The sequence below is a fragment of the Trachypithecus francoisi genome, unplaced genomic scaffold (genome assembly GCF_009764315.1).
Source record: "Trachypithecus francoisi isolate TF-2019V2 unplaced genomic scaffold, Tfra_2.0 Lachesis_group11, whole genome shotgun sequence".
Classification (NCBI taxonomy): domain Eukaryota; kingdom Metazoa; phylum Chordata; class Mammalia; order Primates; family Cercopithecidae; genus Trachypithecus; species Trachypithecus francoisi.
The window spans coordinates 38,704,462-38,721,019 of NW_022681456.1; the positions used below are offsets into that span (position 1 = coordinate 38,704,462).

General features: G+C 43.1%; 2 protein-coding genes across 3 annotated transcripts in view; both read left to right on the forward strand.

Annotated features, from left to right (window-relative positions):
• TMCC3 (transmembrane and coiled-coil domain family 3) overlaps nt 1-16,558 on the forward strand; it is a 317,061-nt gene that overhangs the window by 178,850 nt on the left and 121,653 nt on the right. The window lies entirely within an intron of this gene.
• Nucleotides 11,874-12,285, forward strand: LOC117089611 (NADH dehydrogenase [ubiquinone] 1 alpha subcomplex subunit 1). Its single transcript, XM_033221039.1, has one exon. The coding sequence runs from the start codon at nt 11,917-11,919 to the stop codon at nt 12,127-12,129; it is 213 nt and encodes a 70-aa protein (XP_033076930.1). The 5' UTR covers nt 11,874-11,916; the 3' UTR covers nt 12,130-12,285.

A 16,558-nucleotide genomic window follows, 5' to 3' on the forward strand; every position in this document is an offset into this window, starting at 1 on the left:
AGAGCTTATTAGGCCACGAGGGATCTACCCTCCTGACTGTAGGTTAATGCTGCTATTGTAGGAATGGGTTCCTGATAAAAGAATACATTTGTCCTCCTTTTTCTGTTTCCTGTGTGCCTGCTTCCTTGCCACATGATACCTAGGTGACGACCCTGGCCAGTTGCTGTTGCCATAGTCTTGGACTTTCCAGCCTCCAGAACCGTGAGCCAAATAAACTTCTGATCTTTCTAAATTACCCAGTCTGTGATATTCTGTTACTGCAGCAGAAAAAGGACTAAAACAGGTAGTGTGTTAGGAGGCATTCTGAGAGTCAACTCGAAAGAGGACCCTTGTCCGTCACTCATCTGGGAGAAGAGTATTACAGCACGTGGGTCACATATATGTCATCCCTTATATAGATTGTGAATTGTGGCACATGGGAGGCAACTGAGGGGCAGGGTGATGTGGTGATGGTGAAATAGATAAAGATTTGCTGTCAGGATTCAGATTAATTTCCCTTCTGCCTCTTCTTTGTGACATCACCAGTGGAGCCTTAGTTTCCTTTTGAAAATGGGCAAAATAATATCTACTTTAGAAGATTATTTTGGCCGGGCGCGGTGGCTCAAGCCTGAAATCCCAGCACTTTGGGAGGCCGAGACGGGCAGATCACGAGGTCAGGAGATCGAGACCATCCTGGCTAACACGGTGAAACCCTGTCTCTACTAAAAACTACAAAAAACTAGCCGGACGAGGTGGTGGGCGCCTGTAGTCCCAGCTACCTGGGAGGCTGAGGCAGGAGAATGGCGTGAACCCGGGAGGCGGAGCTTGCAGTGAGCTGAGATCCGGCCACAGCACTCCAGCCTGGGTGACAGAGTGAGACTCCGTCTCAAAAAAAAAAAAAAAAAAGATTATTTTAAGACTTTTAAAATCATTACTGTTGTCGTCATCATCATTAATAGCTAATATTTATTGAACATGTGTGATGTCTTGTGTTAGCCACTTTAGAGGTATTATCTCATTTAATTATCTCAATGCTACAAAATAGATCCTACTATTATTCTCATTTTACAGATGAAAAACTGTGACAAAGAGAGGTTACAGTTGAAACAAGATTACACAGCATGTGATCACATGATGTGTGTGAAAGTCCTGTACTGCACCTGGCACATAGTAAGTGCTCAGTATGTGGCCCTTTGCCTCCTTCTTCCTCTTCCCACCCTCCCCTTGCTATATAGCAACAGTGCTGGGGAGACCACCAGCTCTTCTTGGGTGGTTTATGAGTCAGTAGGGAAAAGCTCATTCATTCCTTTTTCCTCCTCCAGACCTCCTAAGACTAGACCTGTCATTCATGATATTTCCAATGGAGCCCTTCTTTTCATTTATTATGACTTCAGCCCCAGACTTTGACAAGACTACAGTATCACCTAGAGCCCAAACAGGAAACAGATGATATACCCAAATTAGATCATCTGAAAAGCATTAATGAAGTAACTTCTTACAAAGGTAGAGAGAAAATGAAGATCATTGCAGAGCTCCTTCAGTTTAGTCACAGAAGGGCTAACACCAGCCCAAGGCCTGAGTAGGGAAGGGAGTACTTACCCAAACCTGGGGGTGAAAAGGCACTGTGGAGGAGGCTTCCTGACCCAAGCTGTGCCCTTCCATTAGAGGATGGAGCCAGCCCACAGTGAGCCACAGAGAAGGGAACAAGGGAAATAAGTACCCCAGCCTCCCTGTTCTCTCTCCTTCCCCCTGCTGCTGCTCCTCAGGGGCGAGCCCAGCTGGAAGCCATGTCCATGGATGCAGCCATGTACACTGGACTCCCAGAGAAGGTGGGGTGGATCTTGAGGGGCAGGTGGAAGGGATAAGCACCGCTGCCACCCTGGGCATGCCCAGGAAATGGTGGGGCAGATCGCAAGTTCAGTTTTGCACACTTCTTGGCATTCATGCAGATTCTGACATTCTCCTTGGCTCCAGCTGTTTAACAGATGGCTAGATCTTCCAGGCAATCGGTTACAAATTACTTTTTGTAAGTGTGCATTTGGAAAGAGTCTGGCAATGGATTAGTTGGAGGACAAAGAATTGAAACTGGTTCTTCTACATAGCCTTTGAGACTGATTGACTGTATCAGTAGCCATATCTCTTAAAAAACCTCAGTTCACTTATTTATAAAATGAACACAGTAATACGTGCTTCTCAGGGACATGAAAGGCCTCAACTAGGTTAAGTCTAAAGCTTTTATAGGCCTTATTATAATTTTTAATAGACTTTTTAACAATTTTTGAGACTTCTCATAGAGATGAGAAGTCTTAATGTGCAGAGTAACATAGACCCTCTTGAATTAGATTTGAGATACAGGTGCCTGTATCTTTCTTTAGATTGTTGACTCTGTGGCATATTATAGACTGTCACATCTTAGAGGTTCATCTTGGAGGTGAATAACTTGACTTGAAATGTCATATGGATTTTTCTCTGACATTTTTGCACTTTAGATCAACAGTCCCCCACCTTTTTGGCACCAGGGACCAGTTTTATGGAAGATAATTTTTCAGACAGTGGGCAGGTTGAGGGGAAGGAGTAGTTTGGGGATGAGTAAAGTATATTACATTTATTGTGCATTTTATTTCTATTATTATTATATTATAATATATAATGAAATAATTATACAACTCACCATAATGTAGAATCAGTGGGAGCCCTGAGTTTGTTTTCATGCAACTAGACAGTCCCATCTCGGGGGGACGGAAGACACTGACAGATCCTCTGGTATTACATTCTTGTAAGGAGAGCCCAACCTAGATCCCTCGTGTGCATTGTTCATAATAGGTTCCATGCTCCTATGAGAATCTAATGCTGCCTCTGATCTGACGGGAGGCGGAGCTCAGGTGGTAATGGGAGTGATGGGCAGCAGCTGTAAATACAGATGAAGCTTCACTTGCTCGCTCACTTGCTCGCCCGCCTGCTGCTCACCTCCTGCTATGCAGCCCAGCTCCTAATGGGCCACGCATGGGTATCGGCCCATGGTCCCGGGGTGGGGGACCCTTGTTTTGGATGGTCTCAGACATGCTAACCAGGATAATTGGGACCCTCTTTACCTAGGATCAATCACGTAAATCAACTGACTAAACTTCCTCCCTCATTATTGTAGTCTATGTACTACAGCTAAAATCTAGAATAAATTACTGATATAAAAATTGAACATGTAAAGACTGTCATGTCATATATCTACCAAGTACCTTAAGGTTTGGGCAGTATGTTGGTAACTATGTGAAATAACTGAAACTCTCACACATTATTGGTGGTGGGAATTTAAGTTGGTTCAGCGATTTTGAAAAACCAGCAATTTCCACTGAAGCTAAACGTATACCCACCCCATGAATAGCAGTTCCACTACTAGGTATACAACCAAGAGAAAAGTGTGCACGTGTCTTCTAAAAGACAAGCACAATAGTGTCCATATCAGCCTTATTCCTAACAGCCCCAAACTAATTAATAATCCAAGTGGATATCAACAGGGGAATGGATACAATAAAATGTGGTGCTTCCTATACAGTGAAATACTTCATAGCAATACAAATAATGAACTAATTAAAATATAATAAACTAATGGAACGTTCAGGAAGGTGGATGAATTTCAGAGCTATCATGTTGGGTGAAATAAGCCAAACACTAAAAGAGTACTTTAAAAAAAAAAAAAGAAAAGAAAAGAAAATAGTACTTTTATGAAGTTCAGGAAGAGGTAAAACTTAATGGTTATGGAAGGAAGTTAAAAAAAAAAAAAAAAGATTACCACTTATGCCAGGGTGGGGCTGGGAAGTACTGATTTGAAAGAGTCATAGTGAAACATTCTGGGTGTTGGAAATATTCTGTATTTTGATACAAGTGGTGTTACAGAGGCATACCTATGTAAAAATTCATCAGACTATATACTTTAGCTTGTGTACTTTACCTACTTTGCTTCTTATATACTATAATAAAAATGGTTTTGAAAACAATTATTGAGTGTTACAGCCAAATCCTGGCAAATGTGGCAATGATGATATCAGGAAACATAGTGAAAAGTTGACCTTAACTATAACATGATCTTTCTTTCTGGAGAGTTTGGCAATGTGTATTAAAGACCTTAGGCACATGCACATAACAGTATTCTATGGAAATCACTAAGATCGTGTGTAGAAGTTTCTTTATAGGGATGTTCATTTCAATGTCCTTTGTAATATTGAGCATTAGGAAATAACCCAATGTTCAGTTTGGAGAATTGGTAATAAATTCTGGAGTAATATGCGGCTACTTAAGAAGTGTAGTGGAGGAAGGGGCCGTGTTTGCTTTCATGTGTGTTTTTATGGAGGAAACAAAGTAGATAGGACAAAGACTTCAGAAAATGGTTAGTTGGCTCAAAAATGGCTGGCTCTAATCATGATAAAGACATTTGAAATATGTGTATTGAATGAAACTGATAGATAGTAGATGTCCAATGATCACATTATTTACAGCCCTGGAAGAAAAATGCTATAGGTCTCACATTCCTTCCTTGAAAATCTGTTTCTTCTCGTATTCTTTCACTTAGCCTTAGATTTGTCTGAGGTCTGTGTATCTGATTCAGACCCAGCAAATAAAATCTTGTCTGTGGTCTTGAAAGTGTATTTTTCCTTTTTAGCATTGCTGGTTGTATTAGTCCGTTTTCACGTTGCTGATAAAGACATACTCAAGATTGGGTAATGTATAATGGACTCACAGCTCCACATGGCTGTGGAGGCCTCACAACTATGGTGAGGGGTGAAATGCACATCTTACATCGCAGTAGACAAGAGAGAATGAGAACAAAGCCAAAGGGGTTTCCTCTTATCAAACCATCAGATCTCGTGAGACTTATTCACTACCATGAGAACAGTATGGGGGAAACCGCCCCCATGATGCAGTGCTTTCCCACCAGGGCCCTCCCACAACATGTGGGAATTACGGGAACTACAATTAAAGATGAGATTTTGGGTGGAGACACCGCCAAACCATATCATAAAGAAACTCCAGGCCTCTAAGAGAGGCTGTTGATGTAAATACAGGGACTGCGGTTGCTCACACCTGTAATTCCAGCACTTTGGGAGGCCTAGGTGGGTGGATGACCCGAGCTCAGGAGTTCAAGACTAGCCTGGGCAACATGGCGAAACCCTGTCTCGAATAAAACTACAAAAGTTAGCCGGGTGTGGTGGCATGTGCCTGTAGTCCCAGCTACTTGGGAGACTGAGGCAGGAGAATCACTTGAACTCAGGAGGAGGAGGCTGCAGTGAGCCAAGATCACACCACTGCACTCCAGCCTGGGCAACAGAGCAAGACTCAGTATCAAAAAAAAAATATATATATATATATATGTATGTGTATGTATATGTGTATAGATATGTATATATGTGTGTGTGTGTGTATATATATATAGAGAGAGAGAGAGAGAGAGCACGCATGACACTGAGTGCTAAACAGTAAAGCCATTCAGAGGAAAGCTGCTGGATAAAACGGAAGCCTGAAAACATTCCCACAGTAAAATCCTACCCTGTGTTTCCTTACCATTAAATATCCTTTCAGAGTTATCTCTAAGAAGCCCACTTGGAGACATCTAGACTTTCTAAAATTTAATAACGTCTCAGATGGAAATAACATCACATACTAGTTAATTGTCATGGAGTAACATTATTCAAACTGGTAACTGTAACTCCCAAAGATTACATTAAGTTTGATCAGTGGGCACAGCTATTCTCTGAGAAATAAATTCAAAAATTTATTGCTGTCTCTTCTTCTTTTGACCAAAGGAAAAAATTAAGTCAGTGACCTTGGTAGGTTTCTTATTTTGAACAATGCGTATGAGATTTTGTGCTATCATTTCTAAAAGCTTTTTTATTCAGATTAGCCAAAAATCTCTGGAAGAGGGTAATTTTTTCATTGGAAAATTCGAGTGTCATGTTATTTTCAAGGTTACCTTGTATTGAGCTGGTTTTTTTTTTTTTAATGTCTCAGAGTTTCAGTTTCTAAATCTATAACATGGAAATAATAATGCTACAACATCTTAATGGTAGTAGAAGAATTACATAGTGTCTGGCATGCGGCAAGTGCTGAATTATTGTAACTCTGTATGTTTGCATACATAATAACTCCAGGCGTATAGCATTATATATACAAGTTATCTTGGTTTCTCATCTCCTACTTACCACCACGTTTGGCACATAGTAGGCATCAGTTTTTTGCCTGAAGTCCCCTATTATGTGGGATCTAAAAATCCAATCAATTGAACTCATAGACATAGAGAGTAACAGGATGGTTACCAGAGGTTGGGAAGGGTAGTGAGGGTTGGTGGGGAGGTTGGGATTGTTAATGGATACAAAAAAAAATAGAAGGAATAAGACCTACTATTTGATAGCACAATAGGGTGACTATAGTCAATAATAACTTAATTGTATATTTTTAAAATAACTTAAAGCATATCATTGGATTGTTTGTAATTAAAGAATAAATGCGTGAGGGGATGGATGCCCCATTCTGCATGATGTGCTTGTCTCACATTGCTTGCCTGCATCAAAGCATCTCATGCACCCCATAAATGTATACACCTACTGTGTACCCAGAAAACAAAAACATTTAAAATAAAAAAATAAATTTTAAAAAATGAAGTCCCTTGCTTTGGTTTGTCTTATATGGAAAAAAAAATGGTGACTAGTATTTTTTTCTCTAGACCCCACCAACCTGGTGTTTCAGTAGAATGACAAATATTTTCTAGTAAAATTAAACATGACAATAGCAATTTAATCCCTTTCAAAACTCTCCATTTTATTGGGATTCTTGTGGTACCCTATCCTTCTACCTCATTCATTCATTTATTCATTCCACAAATATTTACAGAACGCCAGTCCGAGCTGTGCTGGGGACATCATGAGCAAAACAAGAAGAGTCCCCTGCCCTCACTCACGCTGGGGGTGCCCCGAAGGCATCCCTTTTTTTGCTGTTCCACCAAGCATTTGTCAACCCTAGTTTCCCCATTGCTTATGAGCTAGTCCTGGAGGCCAGCCACTTGCTTCCACGAGCACAGCTGTTCCCTGAGCAGAGGGCCTCCTGGCCTTCCAAGCATTGAGGCCCTCCACCTCCAGACCCTTGCTGGACTTATAGACAGATCAGTGGTTGTGCAGCCGATGCAGAACTGGAACCCTCTCTCCGTGAACTGCATTAAAATAAACTGATTATTGCACAAAATCTTGGCAGAAAGATTTGAAAAATGTCCCATGAACAAATAGCAAGTCATCTGAGGCTTGTCCACATGATTTACCAGCATTTTTCACATGACAAAGATGTGGAGGAAAACGAGGGAAATGTGTCAGCCACTATTGGCATGAACCAGAGATATTTACAGGGGAGGGTGAGGGACTCTAGTTCAGAGTCTCCTCCGATTCTTAAAACAGCAAGGATTATGCAAAGATAAAAAGCAAAAGTAAACACTAAAACTGTGAATGAAGCAAGAACACAAAGAGGGGAAATCCTTCTATGGAAACAAGCTTTCCTTCAGAGGAGAAAAACAAGACTCTGCTAAAAAAAAAAATCTGTCAGCCTGGAGTAATAAATGGAGGCTGGTGTATGCACCATGCCTCCTTAGTCCACGTTTCTTTGCTAAAACACGATGTTTTTAAATGGAAATGAACGTTTGGCGGCTCAAGGATTGACGTAGCTGACGCCGGCTCCATTGTGGAGTGGGAGCACAAACAACACACGGGAAGATGGTTTTGGGAGTGAGGCAGAGGGCAAGGGGATGCAGGAAAGTGACAAAAAAGCAAGTGAATTCTATGAAGTCTGGTGTGAGGGCAGAGGCAGCTTGATTTGGGAACTGATTCCTCTTATGTTACTCATCCGTTCATCAAACTAGTATTTCTTGAGCATCTGCTATGTGTCTTACATGGTGTGGGGCTGTGGGAACGCAGTGGAGGCTGTAGCAGGGGAAGGAGCTAACATCCCTCGAGGCCCCACCGTTTGCCAGATAGTGCTCCAGGCTTTGCATTGAAATCCTCTGCAACCCTAAGAACTGCATCCCAGGGCTCCGAGGTGGTGGAAGCTGGCCTTAGCACGAGGTCTTTCTGACTTCAGAGCTCACTGCCTCCCTGTTGTTTTGAAATCTTTTTTTTTTTTTTTTTTTTTGAGACGAAATCTTGCTCTGTCGCCCAGGCTGGAGTGCAGTGGCTGGATCTCAGCTCACTGCAAGCTCCGCCTCCCGGGTTTATGCCATTCTCCTGCCTCAGCCTCCCGAGTAGCTGGGACTACAGGCGCCCGCCACCTCGCCCGGCTAGTTTTTTGTATTTTTTAGTAGAGATGGGGTTTCACCGTGTTAGCCAGGATGCTCTCGATCTCCTGACCTCGTGATCCGCCCGTCTCGGCCTCCCAAAGTGCTGGGATTACAGGCTTGAGCCACCACGCCCGGCCCTTTGAAATCTTTATCCTGTGGTGATTTGCTTTTATGTTTACTTTCAACCAAGGCTAAAACCTTTATTCCTGGTGTGGAATGCCACTTCTCCTTTGATCTTTGGAATCTGCTTTGGGCCACAGTGTCTTTCTGATCCAGAGAACCATATTCTCAGGCGATACGACTGATTCTCCCTTCTCTTTCTAGCTCCTGTTTTTTCCCCTTGGCCTCTGTATAGGTTTCACATTCAAGCTCTGAATCATCCTTTCTGTTGCCACATACTCATGCTGAAACCCCCTGCAAGATCTTCTCTGCTCTCTCTCCAAGATAGACACAAATGCTTCCTCTCTCCAAACCAAACTTAGTAGAAAACAAAATGAAAGGGAGGAAAGAGACTCAGTGCATTGCTGAAGGCGCTCCAGGTCCTTCGCTTTTCTCATTCGACAGTCAGATTTTATTTGAAAGACAAAAAGACACGTACACTGTAGACCATGGTAAAATGAGATCCATGGGTTTGATTCAGAGAACTCTAAGCAGAGGCTGCAGAAGAATCATAAATGAACATGACTGTGCAAACTTTAAGATGATCTACAGTATGGCTGCCTTTTACTGAGCACCTACTATGTAGCAGGCACTGCAGTGCTAGCTAGGGAATAAGTTTGGCAGCAAACACAACAGATAAAAAATTTTTTTGCTGTCATGGGGCTTATATTCAAATGGGGAAACAGTCAATAAACCTAACAAGTAAGGTTGGTATGGTAGGTTAGAAAGCGTTAAGTGCTAGGAATTAAAATAAAGCAGGGGAGAGAGATAGGGAATATGAGGGAGTGTGGTTGTAATTTTGCATAGGGAGGCCAAAGAAAGCCTCTCTGAAAAGATGGCATTTGAGTCAAGATGTAAAGTGAGGGAATGAACATTCAGATACCCAGAGAGCCTTTCAGGAAACAGCAGATACGAAGGCCTTGAGCAAGGAGGCCTGGGGTGTGTTCTAGGAACAGGGAACACAGGCGGTGGAGTAGTAAGTAGATGGGCTCTGACTATATAGGGTTTTGTAGGATTGTGACTTTTCTCTAAATGAGATGAGAGCCATTAGGGGCTTTCAAACAGGAATGACCGGATTTGACTTAGTTTTGACAGAGGTTAATGGGGTCAAGAGAGGGGTATTTAAGGGTGGGGGAAATACCAGCATGGTTGTATGCCATTGGAAGTGATCCATGGAGAGAGAAAATATGACAATGCAGGAAAGAGGGCAGAATTGCTGGTGCAGGGCCCTTAAGTAAGGAAGGGGGCTCAGACTGCGAAAGATGAGGAAAGGGGTTGCCTTCAGGGTCACAGACAGTTCATCCATGGCAGCAGGAGGGAGGCAGAGTATATATGGGTACAGGAGCAGGTGGGAATAGTTGTAGTAGAGGGAATGTGTGGAAATTCTCTCCTGATTGCTTCAACTATTTTTCAGAGAGTAGAAAACAAGATCATAAGCCAAGAGTGAAGATGGAGGAGGAGGAGGTGTCGGAAGTTTGAGGAAAGAGGAGTATGAATTAACCATCTAGCAGCGTGGCAGAGTAAATCGACCAGGGAATGTGGTAGGATTGCCAATTGGCAGTCTTAGTTTCTGGTCGTGAATTTAAAATGCCTGTAATCCCAGCAACTGGGAGGCTAAAGGAGGAGGATCGTTTGAGCCCAGGAGTTTGAAACCAGCCTGGGCAACATACCAAGACTCTGTCTCTAAAAAAAGTTTTAAAAACAAATCATGATGAGATTGGACTTGTTGGTTTTGAAGGCTGAGAATATATGTGTGTTGGAGGGGAGTGGGGAAGGGAAGGATGGTGTTGTGGTGATGAGTTGGGGGTGGCAGTACTTGCCAGGATCTCTTAGAACTTTGTCACTTCCCAGTTACAAGTGTATACAATGAATACTTAGAAGAAAAGTAACACAAAAAAGGCATCAAAGTTCTCGGAATAGTTCTATCAAGACGGTGGAATTATGGACAGTGTTTTATCTCCTTTTCACTGTTTTCCCTTGAACTCCATCCGAGATCCTCACCAATGAACTCAGTTTAAAAATTCTACCACCTAGGCCGGGCGCGGTGGCTCAAGCCCGTAATCCCAGCACTTTGGGAGGCCAAGACGGGCGGATCACGAGGTCAGGAGATCGAGAGCATCCTGGCTAACACGGTGAAACCCCATCTCTACTAAAAAATACAAAAAACTAGCCGGGTGAGGTGGCGGGCGCCTGTAGTCCTAGCTACTCGGGAGACTGAGGCAGGAGAATGGCATAAACCCGGGAGGCGGAGCTTGCAGTGAGCCGAGATCCGGCCACTGCACTCCAGCCTGGGTGACAGAGCAAGACTCTGTCTCAAAAAAAAAAAAAAATTCTACCACCTCTTGTAATTTATTTATTTACTTTGTATTTAGAGATGTAGTCTTGCTATATTGCCCAGGTTGGCGTGCAGTACTTTTTTACAAGGTTCAAATTACTTTGTCTAGAATTTACTAAGGAAAAAACACACCTTAAAAACAACGATGACCACAAATAATATCCCTGCTGACGATGTTTCCCTGGGTGTTCTTAATATGTTTTCACAGGATATCCCAGATAAAACAAATGCCTTTCTGTCCTTGAATATGGTTAAGTACAATGCATCCTGCCACAGACTGTATTATATTTTTTTGGCCAGATCCAACCTCTCAGGTTCTTCCAGGAAATGTGTTTCTAAAAATTTCCACAGCCGGTATAGAGAGTCCTTATGTGCCCAGATACACAGATTTGTAATTAGTAATAGCTAAAGGGTTGTTTTTCATGTTTTTGAGAAGTTATCTGAAGCCTCAAGGGCTATTCGAAGTCAAATTATTCTATATTTCCAGTTTGGTTATCAAATCTCTTTATTTTTATTAGATGAAGAGTGCAGTTACGCTCCTAACCATGATCCTTCCTTACCCCAGCAGCACTACATGGTAATTAAAACTCCTGGTCCTACAGACTAAGACTATTTCATAAATGTTTGTCGAAACTTGCCAATTTGTTATGTACCTAACCCAATAAATACCACAGAATATTTTTGAAATTTCCTATTATGTCCTGCTTTAGGGCAACTATATTGATTTTTCTCCAGGTTGTGAGTATAACACTATTTTATCTAAAGAGACAGATGTACTGAATTTAACATAAATATAGGGACTATCATAATCACAGTGTATTTCCTCATGGAATGAAAACAGAATTGAATGAATGTTTGATTAGTACTACAAAGACCCTCTTAACCTCCAGGCATTTCAAGAGACTGACCTGAGTGTTGAATATGAATCCTGCAGAAAAAGTAAGAACTGCTTGAAACTAGCAACATAGAAAACTGAACTGAATTCTTGAATGTGTCTAAAAGTGAGTACCTCTGTGAGCTCGGGCAGTTTGCTTAACCTCACTGGCCTTCAGTTTTATTGGCAGTTTAGTTACCCTCACTGGCCCTCAGTTTTGCTAGGACCCAGAAGTAGGGTTTTGGCCTAGGTAACGGGGCAGAGATGTGGTTCGAGGTACTCCCCGGACTCGCCGTCATGGGCGTGTGCTTGTTTATTCCAGGACTGGCTACTGCGTACATCCAGAGGTTCACTAACGGGGGCAAGGAAAAAAGGATTGCTCATCTTGGGTATCACTGGAAACTGATAGAAAGAGATAGGCGCATCTCTGGAATTAATCGTTACTATGTGTCAAAGGGTTTGGAGAACATTGATTAAGGAAGCATTTTCCTGATTGATGAAAAAAGTAACTCAGTTATGGCCATCTACCCCTGCTAGAAGGGTTATACAGTGTATTATGTAACATGCAATGTGTTATGTAGTGCTTAATAAAAATAAAATGAAAAAAATGCAAAAAAAAAAAAAAAAAAAAAAGTAGTTGCGGTGGCTCATGGCTGTAATCCAAGCACTTTGGAAGGCCGAGGCAGGTGGATCACGCGGTCAAGAGTTCGAGGCCAGCCTGGTCAATATGGTGAAACCCTGTCTCTACTAAAAATACAAAAATTAGCCTGGCGTGATGGTGTGTGCCTGTAATCCCAAGTTTTTTACTCAAGAGGCTGAGGCAGGAAAACCGCTTGAACCTGGGAGGCAGAAGTTGCAGTGAGCTGAGATTGCACCATTGCACTCCAGCCTGGGCGACAGAGCGAGACTCGGTCTTAAAAAAAAAACGTAGTAGTTTCAAAATTGTGAGACGGGGCACAGTGGCTCATACCTGTAATCCCAGCAGTTTGGGAGGCCAAGATGGGAGGATCCCCTAAGCCCAGGAGTTCGAGACCAGCCTGGGCAATATGGCAAAATCCCATCTTTCCAAAAAAAAAAGGCCGGGCGCGGTGGCTCACACCTGTAATCCCAGCATTTTGGGAGGCCGAGGTGGGCGGATCATGAGGTCAGGAGATCGAGACCATCCTGGCTAACACGGTGAAACCCCATCTCTACTAAAAATACAAAAAATTAGCCTGGCGTGGTGGCAGGTGCCTGTAGTCCCAGCTACTCGGGAGGCTGAGGCCTGAGAATGGTGTGAACCCGGGAGGAGGAGCTTGCCATAAGCCGAGATCACGCCACAGCACTCCAGTCTGGGCGACAAAGCGAGACTCCGTCAAAAAAAAAAAAAAAAAAAAGCTGTGGTGGTGTGTGCTTGTAGTCCCAGTTATTCAGGAGGCTGAGGTAGGAGGATCACCTGAGCCCAGGAGGTCGAGGCTGCAGGGACCCACTGCACTCTAGCTTGGAAAACAGAATGAGACCCTGTCTCAAAAACAAAACAAAACAAAATCGTGATGACTTTGGAAGCAGAATCACACATGCCTGTCCACATTCCACATCCCAGGCCTACTGAGCCATCTCTGAGGATCTTTGGATCAACAATCCAACAGTTGTGTTGATGGTTGCACAACTCTGTGAATATGCTAAAAACCACTGCATTGTATATTTGATATAGGTGAACTGGATGGTAAGTGAATTATATCTCAATAAAGCTAGGTCAGAATTCTTTGGTGGAAGGTGACAATGTTACCAGAAAGGGGTCCCAATCCAGACCCCCAAGAGGGGGTTCTTGGACCTTGTGCAGGAAAGAATTTGGGGTAAGTCCATAGAGTGAAACCAAGTTTATTGGAAAGAAAAGGAATAAAAGAATGGCTACTCCATAGGCAGGGCAGTGGCATGGGCTGCTCCACTGAGTATATATGTCTAGTTATTTCTTGATTATATGCTAAACAAGGAGTAGATTATTCATGAATTTTCCAGGAAAGGGGTGAGCAATTTCAGGAACTGAGGATTCCTCCCCCATTTTAGGCCATATAGAGTAACTTGCTGACATTGCCATGGCATCTGTAAACTGTCATGGCACTGGTAGGAGTGTCTTTAGCATGCTGATGCATTATAATTAGTGTATAATGAATGATGAGGACAACCAGAGGTCACTTTCTTTGCCATCTTGGTTTTGGTGGATTTTGGCCGGCTTCTTTACCACAACCTCTTATCAGCCAGGTCTTTGTGACCTGTAAATTGTGCCGACCTCCTATCTTATCCTGTGACTTAGAATTCCTAACCTCCTGGGAATGCAGCCCAGCAGGTCTCAGCCTCATTTTACCCAGCCCCTATTCAAGATGGAGTCGCTTTGGTTCAAATACCTCTAACAATAGAAAACAATCCAAGTCAACTCAAGTGAGAAAGTTTTCACAGCCCATGTCACTGAAAAGTTCACACTAGATATCCAGGCATGACTGGACCTAGGTCTTAAGCATTGGCATTAAATCCCACACTGTCTCCACCTCTCAGCCCTTGTTCCTCTGCAGTAGCTTCACTCTCAGGAAGGCTTTCTCCACAGGTGGCCCCTGGCAGTTCTCAGCTTAAATTTTCCCGATTTATCAACTCTAGCAGAAGCATCTCATGCAGCAAAAGTCCTGGAACGAAGTGTCATGGATAGCTTGGGCCACATGACCACCCTATACTAATAAACGCTCACATAGCACTATGTGCCAGTTCTATTCTTGTAACATCCCATTGATGGAGTTCAGGACACACTACCCCAATATATGGCACTTTGGCATACTGCATATTTTAATCTGAAGGAATATGAGAAAACACAGACACAGGAAGGCCTCTCTGACCTTTCCTTCACCCCTCCCTCCCAAAGCACATCATAAAATCTAGGACAGATTTTCTGAGCTTTCCTTGAAGAGGGTCATGAAACACTCATGTGAGAGATGCCTTCCCTATATTCAAATGGAAGGAGCATCCTTATCTCTGAAAGTGATGGGACACAGAGACGAATACAAACAGGCCTTGCTACGTTCCTGCAGGTCACTGCACTCACCTTACACCCTTTGCCCTATCATATTTCTCCACCATCCTCTGCATCAACCTACTATGAAAAACACTCAGGTTTCATTGCTTCTCTGTGGTTTCCTTTCTTTATGAAGGCTGCTGTGTCATGTAAAACATATTAAATAAATTTGTGTGCTTCTCTCGTATTAATTTGGCTTTTATTATAAGAGCCCTAGCCAATGCACCTAAGGTGGATAGAAGAAAATATATTTTCCCCCTACAGCACTTTATAGATGAAAAACTTAAAACTTGAGGCACACAGAAGTTAAGTAACTTGCCCAGGTTCACACAGAAGTAAGTATTGGAGCTGGGATTTGAAACTCAGGAAGTCTCTGCCTCTACAGTCTGTGGTTTTATTGGTCTTAAATTCTATGCTGGAGCCAAGGGAAAGAAATGTTCAGACTGGCCAGTGCTGGAGCAGATTCGATATTTACAACCTCTCTCCTGATATCCTGTATTCTAGACCCTTGAGGGATGGATGTATATCATATCAGATGTCAGTGAATTTTAGAAAGCAGGTTTGTGAGCACCTTCTGCTTCAGAGACTGGGGCTGTTTCTGCATCATATTCATCATTGCCAATATCAGCCTGACTGTAGCTATTTGAAAAGAAGCCTCAGAGTTCGCAATAAAGCAAGACTCAGGCTTCCTGGCTCTAGAATCAGGACCATGTCAAGATCCTGGCCTCTCTTAAAGAAAATTATTACCAGTACACAGCCTTGGGAAGAAACAATAAAATAACTTGTGCTTCATCAGCAATAAGAAGTAAAACGAGACTGGCCGGGTGCGGTGGCTCACGCCTGTAATCCCAGTACTTTGGGAGGCCAAGGTGGGCGGATCATGAGGTCAGGAGATCAAGACCATCTGGCTAACATGGTGAAACCTGTCTCTATTAAAAATTCAAAAAATCAGCCAGGTGTGGTGGCGGACGCCTGTAGTCCCAGCTGCTTGGAAGGCTGAAACAGGAGAATGGTGTGAACCCGGGAGGCGGAGCGTGCAGTGAGTCGAGCTCGCGCCACTGCACTCCAGCATGAGTGACAGAGTGAGACTCCGTCTCAAAAAAAAAAAAAGTAAAATGAGACTTTAGAAATTACCAGAATAGGCCGGGCGCGGTGGCTCAAGCCTGTAATCCCAGCACTTTGGGAGGCCGAGACGGGCGGATCACGAGGTCAGGAGTTCGAGACCATCCTGGCTAACACGGTGAAACCCCATCTCTACTAAAAAATACAAAAAGCTAGCCGGGCGAGGTGGCTGGCGCCTTAGTCCCAGCTACTCGAGAGGCTGAGGCAGGAGAATAGCGTAAACCCGGGAGGCAGAGCTTACAGTCAGCTGAGATCCGGCCACTGCACTCCAGCCCGGGCGACAGAGTGAGACTCTGTCTCAAAAAAAAAAAAAAAAAAAGAAATTACCAGAATAAGTGGTAACTAATAGACAAACTCATTATTATAGAATCCAAGGATTAGGCTTCAAGGAACATTATTTTCAAAAGCACAGACCCACATTTGGAGAATTAAAAGTTTTTCTATCTTTTTCTGATACAGGAAATAAATTTATGTGCATAAATGTTTCTTTTTTCTTTCTTTCTTTCTTTTTTTTTTTTTCTTGAGATGGAGTCTCACTTTGCCACCCAGGCTGGAGTGCAATAGCACAGCTTCGGCTCACTGCTACCTCTGCCTCCCGGGTTCAAGCGATTCTTAAGCCTTATCCTCCTGAGTAGCTAGGACTGCAGGCACATGCTACCATGGCCAGCTAATTTTTGTGTTTTTAGTAGAGACGAGATTTCACCACTTTGGCCAGGCTGGTCTTGAACTCCTGGCCTCAAGCAT

Bases quoted from the DNA above. Each gene is read 5' to 3' on its own strand.
- LOC117089611 (XM_033221039.1), top strand. From the start codon at position 11,917: ATGTGGTTCGAGGTACTCCCCGGACTCGCCGTCATGGGCGTGTGCTTG.